We start from the raw sequence: 17,566 nt of genomic DNA, 5'->3' as shown, positions 1-17,566 counted from the left end.
TAACGAATAATTATTTGTATAAGCCTCGTTTACGACTAGAAAAAGACCATCCTTAAAAGATTGTGGGTTTATACTGGGTGAAAAGTGAAGGGCTTGGCTGGATTTCGTAGTTTAAAACACCCTCAAAGGCATAATTTGCTTCTATCTAGCCTGCAAGCTGAGCATGATTTAAAGTGGTGGGCTCTGAGCCAAAGGAAAGATTCGGGCTGGGGTTAGTCTGAGAACTGTGTTGCTTTGGAAGGTTTGCAACAGTGCATTAAGATTTAAGATTAAATCCCCATCATGAGAAATAGAAAACTGCTGAACTGCAGCCTGACCTTAATCTGCCTGGAGACGGGTTTATTCATCTCCCCCGTTTGTTTACAACAGGGCATTTCCCCAGGTCCGGGAGGGGACAGGTGTTGTAGGAAATCAGAGAAGTTCTTCGATTCTTTGCAAACTCAGGTGCAGAACGTCAGTGTGTGTCTTCTTCAGGAAAGTGACCAGAGAGATTTGGGGCTGGAGGAAGCTCTGCTAACCCCATCCTCCCATCACCCAGCTGAAATCATTGTCTAGGGGCTCAGTGGAATCATGCTGGGCAGATTTCCTTATTGTCCTGAAAAGTTCAGCTGGAGGGTTATATAGCAGCAGAGCGGACAGTGCAACTAAATGCAAGTCAGTGTGTCTGTAGGAGAAAGGGATACGTAGACTAAAACCCAACCCTCTAAACCCAGGCTACAGGAACAGTCTCGTCAGCTGATGTCATTTGACCAAAGGGCAGGTAAAACCTTTTTCTATTTCCCAGAGAACATTGTGTCAGATTCATCCCACTCTACCAAGTGACACGTCTGCTTCGCACAACCTGCAGGGTCCTCAAACCACTGCAAGTGGAGAACTCTAGGCGAGTGGAGGTTTTGGGGTGAGGAATCAGAGTTAAAATATTCCCCAAAAGTCCCACAAACTACCCGGCAAAGCAGCAAGTACTCCCAGCCCCTCAGCTTTGCGGATTCGTTGGAGCCAAGACCCAGGGCGTGTCACACCGCAGTGTAGATGCTTCCTACGTTGATGGAAAGGGTTTTTCCACTGATGTAACTGGCTTAGTCTCCAAACTCAGGCAGACTCATAAGAAGTTAATCGTGTCCACACTGGGTCAGACCAGTGGTGCTAGCCTCTTACCTGGGGCCTTGGGGAGCTCTTCGCATTACACCCATCTAGCCCAGCATCCTGTCTCTGACAGGGGCCAGCACCAGGGAATGAACAGAACAGGACGAGTTCCAGTGATCCATCCTGTCGTCCAGTCCCAGCATCTGGCAGTCAGATGCATGGGGGTGGGGCCCTGATCATCTTGGCTAATAGGCATTGATGAACCCATCCTCCATGAATGTATCTCATTCTTTTTTGAACCCAGTTATACCTTTGGCCTTCACAACATCCCCTGGCTACAAGTCATGCAGCCTGAACCAGAGACCCAACAAAGACTTGATTCAAAGCCTGGGGGTCTGATTTGTAAAGCTGCTGAGCAGTCGCATTGCCTGTTTGATTTCAGTGTTTGCTGGGGCCCATCAGCTGTTGTGCAGCTTCAGGGCCATTTGCAGAGCGCAGTCATTAATGCTAATGCCTTTCTGTTTCTTTTCAATTCCCGGCATTTCAGTGCTTAAACGACGGCCCAGTCTGGGCAGTTACGCTGCTGTGCTTAGTTGCTGAACGTAAATGCTCCTAAGCCACTTGGAGTGTACAGAGCATTTAGTTTTCAGCCGCAGTTAAATACACCGTTCCACATTCCTTTTCCTTTAAAGCATGCCTGGCTGTTTGCATAGAGGAGAGACCAGCGCTAGTAACTGCATGACTCTGTTCCAGCGCGCGCGGGAGTGACTTCATAGTTAAGGCTGCATTGCAGTTTTCCATTAAAAAAGGTCTAAAATCTCTTCGTTTCACCCTTTAGCGGTTGATTTAGTTTCCAACACTGGGACAGTCTGATCAGAAAACCAGTGAATATTCTTTGGAATCTTTTCAGTGACCTTTTAGCCGAAGAAATGTTTCAGATGATCCTTTCTATTACATTGCCTCTGTTCTGTTTAGCTAGAGGAGTCACGCTCCTCAGAAATACCAAACTCGATTCTGCCCCCTTTCTCATTCATGCCTACAGCCGGCTATGTTTAAAATTAAAACCTGAGGGGTTTCCCCTTGCTCCTCAGGACCTCAAGTTTTGCCAGGATAGGCTGCCAAGTGGTGGTGGGTCACACACAGGCTTGTTTCACTGCTGTCATTTCCACATAAAAATGTTGACTATATTTAGAACAATTCCACCCTCCAGCATCATCCATTCATGGAGATTTCCTGCATTTTTCCCTGACTGTTTATCTTGTAGCCCCCACTTGCCATCAGATGCTATAACTGATTCTCATGCCAGTACAAAACCAGGGAGAGAACTGTGGACAGTGGAATGTACGAAAGCCATAGCAACCGTATCATCATCAGCAAAACCTGGCCACACAGAACCAACACGCCTGCTCAGAGTTCAGGCTGCGCTTGGGTTGTTCAGGAGGGGGGCAGCAATATGTGTGGCCTGTTTCCTTAGCGTTCAGTTTACGTTGGTGCGAGATGCACTCAGCATTCCCCTATTGCTGTTATGTGAGAATGGCCGTTCCCCAGCTCAGTCAGAAGAACAGTTCGTATTCGGCATTAAACCTGGAGATGCTGAGAGCTTCCCTTTGGAGTTTTCCTCAGGTGTATTAATGAGATGACAGTCAAAGGTGTCGAGAGCACAAGGGAATCTAGGTCAGGGTTGTGCCCAGGGCCCGGGAGAAGGTGTGCGAAAGCAGGTGGGAACTGGCTTACCTTGCATATAATCTGCTACACCCCCACTTCAGGTCACATGGTGCATCACTCACATCAGCAGAGATTCCCTGTACCTTGTTACCGAGCTTGTACACTTCGCCTCTGAACCCAGCCCTTTCTATTAAACATACAGGACTAAAATCGTCCTCAGCGTGTCGTCTTCCTGTGCTGGCTCGCCCCACGTAGGTCTCTAAGACTCTTCTTGAATCCCCTGTGATCCAGGTGCAGTTCAGGAGGTAAAAGTCTGCATGGAGCCAGCTGTGCTCTGCATCACATCACTTCCCAGCCTCTCGGAAAGAGCAGACTCTTTAAACTGGCAGCTTTGGAAACCCACCACTGCTCCAGGCCATGCAGCTGAACGGGACGCAGGGAAACTTCAAAGGAAGAACGGAGCTTGCTGTTTTTCCTCTTGAAGGGAGCCAAACCCCACAGGAATGGCTCTTGCCAGTTGTGCTGAGGCAGTGCCTTTCTGAGAGGGTGGAGGCTATGCGGACTGCCCATTCTGAACAGGCAAGCACTCCTGCAGCGGAGACGCCATGGCCACTAATGGGAACCAGAAGAGTCTGAGGCACCAAATACACGGGCCGTGTGTTCTGTGCAGGAAAGGATCATCATCTCCGTTTGCACCCAGCGGCAGCAGCCACCCCTCTTGTCTCTCCTGCACCTCTTCCCCATCGGCAGTTTGACTGTGTCTTCACTCGGTTTCCACGCCCAGCTCTTTGGAGCAGGGGCACCGCTGGGTTTTGCATGCACACCCCTGCACACCTCCAGCACTATGTGAATAGTGCCCAGGTAACAGCAGCATCTCCACTGGGAACAGCGACTGCAGATCACTGGCCCTTCTACCTTTCAAATGGTGTGAAATCCCAAAGAAGTATTGTAAAACTGTCACCTTCTTCCTTGGCAGAATCTCCGCTCCGATCTTGCCATTGGCTTTCTCCCGCCTTCCACATCAGCTTCGCGCCCCTTGTCCCCTGGCACCACCCGGCGTAACTGCGCTGCCCGCCTCGCTGCTTTCACTTCCACCGTGTGTGCGGTTCCTGAGCCTCCTGTCTGATCCCTGGCTCTGGGCCTTTCTCCTGGTCCCTTGGGCTTGGAACTGTCTCCTTGTGGGCCAAGCAGCCCTGTGCCAAGTTCCCTGGGTGATATGGCCCATGACGCCTTTTAGCCAGATGCCCGGAGTGGCCCAAATGGTCGGTGCATACAAGGCTGGAAGCTCCTGGGGGCGAGGGACATCTCTCAGTACGTGTGCACAGCACTGAGCTGCGCCCCGTGGACCTGAGCCACGGCTGTTGACTTCACTGACAAAACACAGTTGTTTGCTCCCGTTAGCCCTGCAGGACCGGGGTGTCTGTAGTAGGGCAAGATGGAGTCTGTGCTGCCTGAAGCATCATCAGCCAAATCGCTGTGCTCTGATTGCAGATTCCTTATTCCCAATGCAGTAAGAGGCAGAGAAAGCCCAGCTGGAGCTTACAAAACCCCCAGTCATCCATCGCCTTGTCATTGGACCCCTGGAATCCTTGAGGGAGACTAGGGGCTTGTCTACACAGTGAGTTAGGCCTTGTCTGCGTTGACGGCAGCATGTAGGGTACGTGTAGCTATGCACCCTGGTGAAAAGCAGGTTGTGTTCACACTGTCGCTGCAGGCAGCGGGGAACAGCCCTGGCTGGGGGGGCAGGCAGTGGGGAAAGGCCCCGGCTGTGGGGGCAGCCGGTGGGGAAAGGCGGTGGCAGGGAAAGACTCCAGCTGGGGGGTGGCAGGCAGCAGGAAAGGCCCCGGCTGGGGGAGGGCAGTGAGGGCAGGCGGTGGCAGGGAAAGACTCCGGCTGGGGGGTGGCAGGCGGCAGGAAAGGCCCCGGCTGTGGGAGGGCAGTGAGGGCAGGCGGTGGCAGGGAAAGGCTTCGGCTAGGGGGGCAGGCAGCGGGAAAGGCCCCGGCTGGGGGAGGGCAGTGAGGGCAGGCGGTGGCAGGGAAAGACTCCGGCTGGGGGGTGGCAGGCGGCAGGAAAGGCCCCGGCTGTGGGAGGGCAGTGAGGGCAGGCGGTGGCAGGGAAAGGCTTCGGCTAGGGGGGCAGGCAGCGGGAAAGGCCCCGGCTGGGGGAGGGCAGTGAGGGCAGGCGGTGGTAGGAAAAGACTCCGGCTAGGGGGGCAGGTGGCGGGAAAGGCCCCGGCTGGGGGAGGGCAGTGAGGGCAGGCGGTGGCAGGGAAAGGCTCCGGCTAGGGGGGCAGGCGGCGGGAAAGGCCCCGGCTGGGGGAGGGCAGTGAGGGCAGGCGGTGGTAGGAAAAGGCTCCGGCTAGGGGGGCAGGTGGCGGGAAAGGCCCCGGCTGGGGGAGGGCAGTGAGGGCAGGCGGTGGCAGGGAAAGGCTCCGGCTAGGGGGGCAGGCGGCGGGAAAGGCCCCGGCTGGGGGAGGGCAGTGAGGGCAGGCGGTGGCAGGGAAAGGCTTCGGCTGGGGGGGCAGGCAGCGGGGAAAGGCTCCGGCTGGGAGTGCAGGCGGCGGGGAAAGGTCTCGGCTGAGGGGGAGAGGGGGCAGGCAGCGGAGATTCAGCAGGACACTACACTGCAGTGTAGACATGAGGCACTGCTTGGCTGTATAGCGGCTCGCAGGGCGCATGCCCTATGGTTCTGGCGTGTCTCTGCTCACTTTAGCAGTGTCTCACCGTCTGCCCTGCTGTTGGTATCAGTGCTGGGGGCGTGCAGCATGTGCTTTACGTGTTACTGAACCATGGCAAGCCGGGGGGTGGAGCTCCACGCGCCAGCTCACCTCTTAGTCCCTGTCCACATGGCCCCCGCTGCTGCTGCCGCCGAATGCTAAACGTTCCGTCGTGTGCGCTGCGACCCGGGAGCACATTGGCGCGCGGCAGAGCACATAGGACATTTGCTGCCTGGCAAGTTAGTCCGCTGTAGCTTCACCCCCTGGCTTGCTGTGCGCTAACTCTGAATCTGGGACCCCGCAGTGCACGTTGGTTCCCTTTTGATCATAACATCACTTCTAGTGAATAACAGTGGATTCTCAGCTGGCATAAACCGACGTAGCCTCGTGGGCTTCACTGGAGCTGTGCTGCTCAACACAAGCTGAGAGCCTGACCAGGTGGGCCGTACCCGCTGGCAGAGGAAAGGAAGATCGGAAACCAGTGATTGGAAACATGGAAATACAGGGCGGTGATTGAACATGGGATGAAATCTTTTCATGAGCCAAGAACTGACTTCTCATATGCCACCTGCCTGTCTGGTACATTAGAAACCCAGCACGTTAAGGTTTCTATGCATGCGTTTTGCATCAGCTGTGCACTATCATGATGATCGGCTTCGTCCAGGAATTCTGAGATCAATCGAATGGGCTGTGGCCTGCAGAAACCTCCCTTTGATGATTCTCGTTCTTTACGGACTCGCTGACGGTCGGTTTGGGGGGGTGAGCTGGTGGCCAATTGTGGGCATGAGGCTGAGAACAGTTCTTGGCTAGGAGGGAGAGAAGCCACACGCTCTTTGCTGCCCAGGATCCAGCCCCTGTTAGCCACTTCTGCGAGTCGGAAGCCAGACCTGGCCATGGGCTGGGAATGAGGGAGTGGTGGTAAAAGGGACTGTCCAGAAGATCCAGAAGGTTTGTGCAGTATTTATGGACTGTGAACGTCTCAGGAGGGAGAGCTGGGACCTTGCCAATGGGCCCAATCCTGCAGTCCATAATCAGATTAAACTGCCACCGAAATGAAGCGAGTCAGAACTGAGAGAAAAACGAGGATTGGCCCTCGAGCCTTGACCTAGTTCTGAGCCTTCCTGGAGCTGGAGGGTGACTGCTTGAGGCTCCAGGGGCTGGATACTACAGCCACTTGCAGGGGAAGAGAAAGGTACGTTATATCCTGGCCCGTTTGCAGGCCAGCTGAGTTACCAACGTTTCCAATCTGAGAACTAGTTCCAGTTTGTTCTTCCTGAGCTGCGTAGCTTGGAGACATGGCTCCTTCCCCTTAGGACAGCCGTCAAGTGCAAACTCCATCCAGAGCCATGGTGTCGAGCTGTTCTTGAGTCAGTCCTCATGGGCTGGACCTGGCAGGCCAGTGTCCACGTAAGCCGCACCACCCTCCGCAATTGGCATTGCTCAGCGTCGGCGTTCACCTTCTTAGCTGAGACCCCAATGGCTCTGTTGAGGCTGGTGCCGGTTGAGCTGGTTTCTGCACGTGTTGCAGAGGCTGAGAGTGAGCCCTGGTCCACGGTTGTCTAGAGAGCTCAGCTGCTGCTTCAGAAGGGCCTAAGCACTCAGCAAACCAGGAGGTGGTTTGTGAAACATTCACCTCTGCGCATGGTAGCAGGAGGTGTGCTGGGCACGGGGGAAGGACAGATTGGTTTTCCCGCAGCAAGCCACCTGCTACTGCCTTACATTACCATACTGTCAGAACCAGGCAGTGTTTGTAGGAGGATCACGCTGCTTAAGAGACCTCTCTCTGAGTCCATCTCCCAGGGCCAGGCAGGACACAGCCCCCTCACCCCGGGCCACAGATGTTAAAATGATTCTGCACTCGAGCTTGGCTGAGAGGGGAAAGTGTCAACAGCTGCATTCATCTCTATTCACTCCAGTTCGTGTCTTGCCCAAGCGCCGTCACCTCGAGGCTATTGGGCAGCTGGCCTTCTAGTCTCTAATGAATACCTGGGGGAGGAGTGCAGCTGAAGAATGGGGATCTGGTCCAGCATGCAGCAGAGGGTCTGTGATCTGCATGCGGCGCAGCTCTCGGATACTGACTGCTGGCTGGTGGGCTGCCATGAGCACAGAGCAGCGAGCTGCCAATGTGATACTGACACTGAAGTCAGATAGGACCCAGGAGAAGATGCTCCAGAGAGCCTGAGTCCCCTGCTGACATCCAGAGCTTAAAATCAGATCAGGATGTGACCTGAGGGGAAGTGGTGAGGCTGCGGCTGGGAACTAAGTGACTAACTTGACTTGCATGCAATGCACATGCTGGAGTGTCTGAGGTGGCTGGATTACACTGAGATCAGTGCAAGCTTCTTGCATTAATAAGAACATTTTTCACCCAGAACTGCCATACAGACCACGTGCGGAAAGGAATGCAGGCGGCAGGTTGGCCTCCTCGGCCTGGCATGTCAGTAGAAGCATCTGTGTGATGCAGCCTCCTCTGGGGTAGAATGCAGCAGCTGTTCTGCACTGCACAACAACACTGCACCACAGGGTAGGAAGGGAAGGGATGGAAAATACTGTATCCGGTTGAGTCTGCAGGGGAGATGTGTGTAGGAATGTAATTACCCCAGGTGGGGTAGGTGGCAGGGTTTTCCCCTCATTTATACCCCCTGTGATACCATTCCAGTGAGTGGGGGTGCAAGTGTGTACAGAGAGCAACATTTGGTTCTGATCTAATGAAAAATCTCACTGGATCTTAACGGTCACAAATGCTCATAAGTTTGGGTTTGCATCTCATCTAAAAGACAGCGCCTGCAGCATTACAGCGCCTCCTAGTGCTGTGCTGGGGTATTGGTTCAACAGCGACTCGGACGAGCACCACCGGCTTATATCGCTACCATCACCACCCTCGTTTTTCCTTTTGCCGGGGTGAGTGGGCTCCTGTCCAGCCTGTGAGCTCTCCGAGTGTCGCAGCCCTGGAGCGCTTTGCCTCCAGGATATAAACTCCAAGTGTCTCTGCTGAGGCCTGGGGACATTAGGGATTAAAACAAAAATAAATCAAATCTCCATTTTGAATAGTCGAGTTTAAGTGGCCCAAAGAGCAGTGGCAGGTGCAATCCTGCTGTAGGTTTAAACCAGTGGAGAAGTGGGCAGGATCAGAGTCTGGTTGCTCTGTGGAGAGGCAGACTCCCCAGCTTTGAGCTTGCTATGATGTGCAGTTCAAACAGTAGATTTGTCCTGGCAGACAGAAGTCCTGTCGAACGAGCAAACAGGCTCTGACCTCGTGAGGTTATAATTTAGCTTCATTATGGAGGAGTTTTACTTGCATTTTTTTAAGCTTCTGAATCTGCCTCCTGGGCTCTGTAGCTTTCCCTGCAATGGGCTGTTGATGCTTTAGAAACGTTCCCGCTTCCATTGCAGGTAGGAGGATGGAGGTGTTAGCTAAGCTGGCTAGCTGAAGCCAGATCATGCTGAATCATTTTTCCATGAGTGTGTGGGTGTGTGTGTCATTTTCTCTTCCCCGCAGGGGCCCTGTGGGTGTGTGTCGTGTTAAATCCGCACTGCAAGCTCGAAGAGAAATCCTGCTGGCTCCGGCAGCTCCGGAAGTGGGGCGACATGGACGTGTGCCCATTGGAGGACGGCAGTTACGGCAACGAGCTTCCAAACATCACCAACGCACTGACGCAGAGCTCAAATCACAGCCACGGTGAGTCAGGACTGCCTGGCTGGGAGGGCTTCCCTGAGCCGTCTCCAGCAGGATCTCACCAGATGTGTTTCCCTTGGTTCACCTGTAGTTGGCATCAGCTGGATATAAATGTGACAGATACAGGCAAGATAAAAATCTCACTACAGAAAATTCCTTGTCCTGTGTTCAATGGCTTTTCGCCTGTATCAATGCACTGTACCAAAAAGAGCTGCGCAGGCTGAGTACAGCGTGATCGCTGTGCTAGAATGGGGATGGAAAAAGTCCAACGTGCTTTGAAATACAAGAGTGGTGGGATTTTTGAGAACTCCTCATTAGCTCAACTCCGCTTCCATTGAAGTCAATAGGCGTTTTACCATTGACTTCATTGGGAGTGGAGTTAGGCCAGCGGCAAACACGTTTGAAAGTCTCCTCCCAGAACAAATGTCCTAGAGGAGAGAGTTCTCCCAGCTGCAGGCGGAGGGCACAGGAGCCCAGGGTCTGGTCTGGATGCTGTCCAAGATACAGACTCAGCTGGGTGCAGACTGCAACATGAACCTTGAATTCAACTTGGAAAAGGCTCATTTTGCTTCCTGCTCTGCGCTCAGACCCCAAAACGAGGCTGCTCCCATGTTTCTGGTCAGTTTCACAGCTGGTTCCCGTGGCCAAGTAGGAAGCTGCTGTGGGAATTTTCAGTAGAAAATATTGTTTTCACTGGCATTAATTTGAAATGTTCATGAAAAAGTTCTGTTCTACCTGTTTGTGAAACAACCTAATGATTGGACCTAAACTCCTCGACAGCCTCCCTTTAATGCCGCCAGCGCTCTGTGAATTTAGCTCCAAGTGGGCAGTTGAAAAGCGAGACAGAAATTCGGCCCTGTGTGAGTTTAAGTGAAGTGGCGCTCTGAAATCCTTGATGTCATATTTTCACACGTGGGAGGAATTAGCTGATGTCATAGAGACCTTGCCAGTCACCATTTTTTTAACTGGTTGTTTAATCTCACTTAATGCTCTTCTATTTAGATTTTAGCTTGTGCATTTCAGTAGAGAAGTTATTAACCTGGGCTACTGAGTGCAGCGCAAGTGCAGAACACGAATCAAGCAACTTGTTTGTGGAATGTTCATTAGCACTAAAACATTTTCTCAAACCCTGGCAAAGTGCTCGATCCCTTTAATTGGAAGCACCTTTTTTTGTCTTTGCTCAAAATAGACCTTGATTGAAACATGCTGCTCTAGCGATGTCTGCCCAGAGTTGGTCTCCATGTATTTGATGAAGCCAATATGGAAAGGGGGGAGGGAAGCAGCGATATTGAGAAGTAAACTGCACTCTTCTGGGTGTAATTAGTGTTTGAAGCCTTCCCACTAATCGTGCAGTCCCCCAGCAGACACACCAGCCGTGGTGCAGGTGAGCTGGGTGTTGATGCCCGTTGCCGCTAAGCTCAGAACTAGATGCGCTCTCAACTTGCTAGACCTTCGCGTCTTAAATGAGCTTTGTCAAGGACCATCTTAATTTAAAATGGGCTTAGTGCGACTTGGCGTTACGCTGGGGAGCAGCCTGGCCTCCTGCTCTGAGCACAGACCTGGGAGTCGGGACACATGCGTGTGGTTCCCAGCTCTGCTGGTGTCTCACTGGGTGACCTGAGCAAGTCCTGCGAGCTTGCTGGGCCAGGTTTTGAAAGGTATCAAAGGCTGCAGATGGGTACCCAGTGGGGTGTCGAAAGCAGCGAAGTGTCTGCATCTTTAGGCACCCAAATACCTTCCAAAATGTGGCCTGTGGTTTCCCCAACATTAAAATAGGGCTGCTAGATTCCAAGGCCAAAAGGGAGGGACCGTTGGGATCATTTTGTCTGACCTCCTGTAGATCGCAGGCTGCATAGCACTGACCCCCCCTACCAACAGTGTTCGGAGGTTCCTGTGTGTAAAACACTTGGAAGATGTAAATTCCAAGAAGCCCAGTGCTTGCCATGAGGTTTTAGTGTTTTTATTCCCTTAAGATAATGTGTTTCAAACCTAAACGGATGCCTGAAATATTCCCCCGAAAACAGTTCTGCAGCCTAGACTTGCTCTGGCTCTCTGAGAATGAACAGGGGTTTATTTTCCAGCTCTGCCCATTCCGCTTTAGAAGTCAATCTGAGCGCAAGTTGCCTTTGTTTCCTGAATGAAGCATGTTCGGTCTGTTTCTCTAGCCTGCCATCAGCTGCCCAGCGTTGGAGCAGCGCTGAGCCGACCCTGCCGTTTCTCCGCACAGCCGGTAGTTCCCAGGCATACCTCCTCTGACCCCCAGCAGCCTTGACCAACAAGGAACATAGCATGACAGAAATTTAAGCATGGAGCAGCCAGGCCTGCCAAAATACCCCTTCCTCAGGGAATAACTGCCTGCCAGTGGTTGGATTGGTCCCCAGCATCACAGATCTCCGTTACGGTGATCACCGAAATAGACAGGTCTTGTCAGTCTTTTGACTTGACGCTGGAACATAAGCTTAGAACATGGACTGTTCCTTTCCGTTCTACAGGCGATAAACACTGACCCCGTTCGATCTGGGCCAGCTGACGCTGGTATGGCACTTGATTAACATGGCAAGGGGTGCTGGCCTGTAACTTTAGCACAGGAGCGCTCCAGACATGCGGTGTAAAGGCTGCGCTGGCAGCTTCTCTGGAGCCCGCAGGTTCCCCTGGATCTGCACAAGAGCAGCTTTTACTGGGTGATTTTCATCTTTGGTGTGGTTTCAAAACACCCTGTGAGGTGGGTAAGTCACATAATCCCCATTTCACAGAAGTGGAAGCTGAGGCAGGGAGGGACCTGCCCAAGTCCATGGAAAGTCAGTGTCTATAACTGAGACTATATAAGACAATAACAGGGTTTAAAAAGGAAGTAGATAGATGGAGGGTAGAAGTCCGTCAGTGGCTATTAGCCAGGATGGGCAGGGATGGTTTCCCTAGCAGGGGATGGTTTCCCTAGCACTTGATGATTCTCTGATCTGTGCACTCCCTCTGGGGCACCTGGCACTGGCACTGGCATTGTCGGAAGGCAGGAGACTGGGATAGATGGACCTTTGGTATGACCCAGCGTGGCCGCTCTTATGTTCTTAGTGTCAGGACTGGCATTCCGACTCAGACATTCCTGTTTCCAGGCTCGTGATCAGCCCATTGCGTTCCACGGCAGATGGCGACAAGGCCCAGAGCTTGTGGCTCTGGGGGAGGCTCTGTAGTGGGTTAGGCTCTACAATAGGGGGTGCTGGTTTGATCCAAGCAGCCTTCAGCTTGGTTAAAAGGAGTGATTGACGTGCCAGGCCCTGTAGCTTTCACTTGCATTAAGGATGAAGGGGGCTGCAGCCTGGGGCAGAACCCAGGAGCTGCCACAAACCTTCCAAATTGGCTTTGGCTGCTCCTGGCCCAGCCACTGCCGGTGTCTCCTCAAGCATGTGGCTCAGGAAGCTGGTCTGCCCCCATTCCCTGCGGAGCCTGTCGTCTGCTCTGTGGCCGAAGCACAGACGAGCTCTCGCCGAGAGGAGATTAGTCCGTCTGGCGGGGGGTGTTTGCACACAGAGCAGAGCGGAGCCCCTGGGAGCTGAGCACCAGGGTGGCGAAGGTTTGTTAACCGGGGTGGGCGTTGAACCGGCCGCTGAGAGCTCTTTTCTTTGCAGACTCCCTGGCACGTCCGAGACGGACGGTGTTCACCCGCGCCATGGAGGGCTGCGACCTGCACTGGCAGGACAGCCACTTGCAGCGGATAATCAGCAGCGATTTCTACGTGTCCCCTTCATACCAGCGGGACGGTGAGAGCCTCCTCTTCAATGCGCAAGGACAGCCGCTGTGGCTAGGTAACCCCCCCTCCTTCGAGCCTCTGGGGGCTGAGCGTAATGCCTCTGCAGTTGCCCTGAGCATGGGGACCCTAAGGGTCCTGCTCCGAGGGCTGGGGGCAGGTGCTGTCTGTGTGGTGCCCATCCCCTGGCATCTGGGCACCTGGCCTTCCACCACTCCCTGAAAGCTGCTGCCGGGGAAGCCGGGCTGGTTCGTTCCCTCCTGCACACCAAGGCTCCTGGTGAGAGACCAGACTTGCCTGGCCCCCAGCACCGTGAGACACTGGCCAGATCTGATCTCTGGCACTTAGCTAGAAACATCCTTTTCCCGAACCTCTCCGGTTCTGGCCTGGGTGAGCTCCATTAGCCTCAGCATCTCTGTCCAGCGCAGCTGCCACCAGGCGGGTGTGGCGAGGAGCTGGCCTGCCAGCTAGCAGTCTTGTACGCTTGGACATGGCCACGTTAATGTTGATGTCGAAACTCCCATTGACTTCACTGGAGCCTGGATTCCACTGCAGAGTATTGAAAGGGTCTCGATGTTGGCTAAGCAGCGAGGATAGCACAGAGAGAACCACCAGAGCGGGCCATGCCTCTGGCACGTGGCAGAAAACGGCANCTGGGCCAGGTTTTGAAAGGTATCAAAGGCTGCAGATGGGTACCCAGTGGGGTGTCGAAAGCAGCGAAGTGTCTGCATCTTTAGGCACCCAAATACCTTCCAAAATGTGGCCTGTGGTTTCCCCAACATTAAAATAGGGCTGCTAGATTCCAAGGCCAAAAGGGAGGGACCGTTGGGATCATTTTGTCTGACCTCCTGTAGATCGCAGGCTGCATAGCACTGACCCCCCCTTCCAACAGTGTTCGGAGGTTCCTGTGTGTAAAACACTTGGAAGATGTAAATTCCAAGAAGCCCAGTGCTTGCCATGAGGTTTTAGTGTTTTTATTCCCTTAAGATAATGTGTTTCAAACCTAAACGGATGCCTGAAATATTCCCCCGAAAACAGTTCTGCAGCCTAGACTTGCTCTGGCTCTCTGAGAATGAACAGGGGTTTATTTTCCAGCTCTGCCCATTCCGCTTTAGAAGTCAATCTGAGCGCAAGTTGCCTTTGTTTCCTGATTGAAGCATGTTCGGTCTGTTTCTCTAGCCTGCCATCAGCTGCCCAGCGTTGGAGCAGCGCTGAGCCGACCCTGCCGTTTCTCCGCACAGCCGGTAGTTCCCAGGCATACCTCCTCTGACCCCCAGCAGCCTTGACCAACAAGGAACATAGCATGACAGAAATTTAAGCATGGAGCAGCCAGGCCTGCCAAAATACCCCTTCCTCAGGGAATAACTGCCTGCCAGTGGTTGGATTGGTCCCCAGCATCACAGATCTCCGTTACGGTGATCACCGAAATAGACAGGTCTTGTCAGTCTTTTGACTTGACGCTGGAACATAAGCTTAGAACATGGACTGTTCCTTTCCGTTCTACAGGCGATAAACACTGACCCCGTTCGATCTGGGCAAGCTGACGCTGGTATGGCACTTGATTAACATGGCAAGGGGTGCTGGCCTGTAACTTTAGCACAGGAGCGCTCCAGACATGCGGTGTAAAGGCTGCGCTGGCAGCTTCTCTGGAGCCCGCAGGTTCCCCTGGATCTGCACAAGAGCAGCTTTTACTGGGTGATTTTCATCTTTGGTGTGGTTTCAAAACACCCTGTGAGGTGGGTAAGTCACATAATCCCCATTTCACAGAAGTGGAAGCTGAGGCAGGGAGGGACCTGCCCAAGTCCATGGAAAGTCAGTGTCTATAACTGAGACTATATAAGACAATAACAGGGTTTAAAAAGGAAGTAGATAGATGGAGGGTAGAAGTCCGTCAGTGGCTATTAGCCAGGATGGGCAGGGATGGTTTCCCTAGCAGGGGATGGTTTCCCTAGCACTTGATGATTCTCTGATCTGTGCACTCCCTCTGGGGCACCTGGCACTGGCACTGGCATTGTCGGAAGGCAGGAGACTGGGATAGATGGACCTTTGGTATGACCCAGCGTGGCCGCTCTTATGTTCTTAGTGTCAGGACTGGCATTCCGACTCAGACATTCCTGTTTCCAGGCTCGTGATCAGCCCATTGCGTTCCACGGCAGATGGCGACAAGGCCCAGAGCTTGTGGCTCTGGGGGAGGCTCTGTAGTGGGTTAGGCTCTACAATAGGGGGTGCTGGTTTGATCCAAGCAGCCTTCAGCTTGGTTAAAAGGAGTGATTGACGTGCCAGGCCCTGTAGCTTTCACTTGCATTAAGGATGAAGGGGGCTGCAGCCTGGGGCAGAACCCAGGAGCTGCCACAAACCTTCCAAATTGGCTTTGGCTGCTCCTGGCCCAGCCACTGCCGGAGTCTCCTCAAGCATGTGGCTCAGGAAGCTGGTCTGCCCCCATTCCCTGCGGAGCCTGTCGTCTGCTCTGTGGCCGAAGCACAGACGAGCTCTCGCCGAGAGGAGATTAGTCCGTCTGGCGGGGGGTGTTTGCACACAGAGCAGAGCGGAGCCCCTGGGAGCTGAGCACCAGGGTGGCGAAGGTTTGTTAACCGGGGTGGGCGTTGAACCGGCCGCTGAGAGCTCTTTTCTTTGCAGACTCCCTGGCACGTCCGAGACGGACGGTGTTCACCCGCGCCATGGAGGGCTGCGACCTGCACTGGCAGGACAGCCACTTGCAGCGGATAATCAGCAGCGATTTCTACGTGTCCCCTTCATACCAGCGGGACGGTGAGAGCCTCCTCTTCAATGCGCAAGGACAGCCGCTGTGGCTAGGTAACCCCCCCTCCTTCGAGCCTCTGGGGGCTGAGCGTAATGCCTCTGCAGTTGCCCTGAGCATGGGGACCCTAAGGGTCCTGCTCCGAGGGCTGGGGGCAGGTGCTGTCTGTGTGGTGCCCATCCCCTGGCATCTGGGCACCTGGCCTTCCACCACTCCCTGAAAGCTGCTGCCGGGGAAGCCGGGCTGGTTCGTTCCCTCCTGCACACCAAGGCTCCTGGTGAGAGACCAGACTTGCCTGGCCCCCAGCACCGTGAGACACTGGCCAGATCTGATCTCTGGCACTTAGCTAGAAACATCCTTTTCCCGAACCTCTCCGGTTCTGGCCTGGGTGAGCTCCATTAGCCTCAGCATCTCTGTCCAGCGCAGCTGCCACCAGGCGGGTGTGGCGAGGAGCTGGCCTGCCAGCTAGCAGTCTTGTACGCTTGGACATGGCCACGTTAATGTTGATATCGAAACTCCCATTGACTTCACTGGAGCCTGGATTCCACTGAAGAGTATTGAAAGGGTCTCGATGTTGGCTAAGCAGCGAGGATAGCACAGAGAGAACCACCAGAGCGGGCCATGCCTCTGGCACGTGGCAGAAAACGGCACACGCATTTGGTGCCATGCGTTTGTTTTAGTTTGTTGCTGGACAGATCATCCCAGACTCTAAGCCCTGCTGCCCTGGGTCCCTCCCACACATGGAACTTCCTGACATTCCTCCCAGCTCCTGCAGCACAAATTCTGCGCGTCCGTCTGGTCCCGGGCCTCAGGAGTAGGGTGAGGACCCTGGCCTCCAGGGAGCATCCAGGGCAGGGTTGTGGTGGTGAGATCCTCCGTCAGCAGGGCTCCACCAGGGCAGAGTCCACCCCATCACCAGGCTTAGGGCAGTTTTTCATCACCTTGGTTTTGGGTGTCAGTTGTTCTCCCTCGCAGGCATGTGGGGCTCTGTGACCCATAGCAACCGGGCGGTTTTGTTAAATGGGGGTGCTTGTGACCTATAGCAGATCTGGAACCAGCTTGTCACCTTGAATGCTGTGACTGGTTCAGGGCTGAGTGCAGGAATGGGAGGCGAGGCAGAGATGGGTGACAGAAATGATCAGAGCCCTGAAAAGACTTTTGTGTGTAGCAAGAGACTGAAAAAATGAGGCCTGTGTAGTGTAGAGAGATGATAAGGGGGAAAAGGCAGCGCTATATAAAACCATGGCTGGGTTAGAGAAGGCAAATCGGCCTCCCTGTTTGGCTTATCCCATATCACAAGAACAAGGAAATGAAACAGGCCCAAGACATAAGTGAAAACGTTTAAAGACAACCCACACGGTTAACCTGTGGAACTCACTGCCGCAAGGCTACCAGCGAAGCCAAGAGCTTCATAATGAATAAATACGTACATCGGTGTTTGTAAAGATCATCAGTATGTTCCTGGCTAGCGAGGGTAAAAAGGCTCTACAGCTGGTACACTTTGGAGCATAAACTAGCCATGAAGGGACAGAGTGGGGAGTTTTTTCCATAACTGTCTCACAGCAGGGCTCTTGGCGCCCTGCTCGGAAGCTGGGGGCCTCCGCTATTGTTAGAGACCGAATGCTGGACTAAGAGGGACACAGTTCCTCGAGACCTTGGCTATCAGAGATTTGATAACGGACTCCTCTTGCTTCACCCTAGTCTAGTAAAAGGACTTAATGAAGCACATTCTTGTCCCGATTGTTTTTTTAATAGCTCTGTTGCCTTCATTTTCCATTTTATATTCTCACAACCTCTTTCTGGAGGGTTTCACAATGCCACGGAAAGCATCTGATTTGTCAGCAACATTTTAATGATGAATTCAGAGAGAAGGCAAATATTTCCCCCATTTAGCAAATGAACAGTAGAGGAAGCCAATAAGACAT

The 17,566-nt window shown here is 53.5% G+C and overlaps 1 protein-coding gene across 1 annotated transcript in view; it reads left to right on the top strand.

The window, feature by feature from the left end:
- ZSWIM5 (zinc finger SWIM-type containing 5) overlaps positions 1-17,566 on the top strand; it is a 51,593-nt gene that overhangs the window by 17,163 nt on the left and 16,864 nt on the right. The window contains exons 4-5 of the mRNA XM_032804560.2: positions 8,965-9,144; positions 12,765-12,941. Of these exons, the coding sequence (XP_032660451.1) occupies positions 8,965-9,144; positions 12,765-12,941 (357 nt within the window). The remainder of the gene's footprint in view (positions 1-8,964; positions 9,145-12,764; positions 12,942-17,566) is intronic.

Source organism: Chelonoidis abingdonii, chromosome 7, assembly GCF_003597395.2.
Source record: "Chelonoidis abingdonii isolate Lonesome George chromosome 7, CheloAbing_2.0, whole genome shotgun sequence".
Taxonomy (NCBI): Eukaryota; Metazoa; Chordata; order Testudines; family Testudinidae; genus Chelonoidis; species Chelonoidis abingdonii.
Note: the sequence above shows the minus strand (reverse complement) of the source record. Positions and strands in the feature narration are given on the sequence as shown.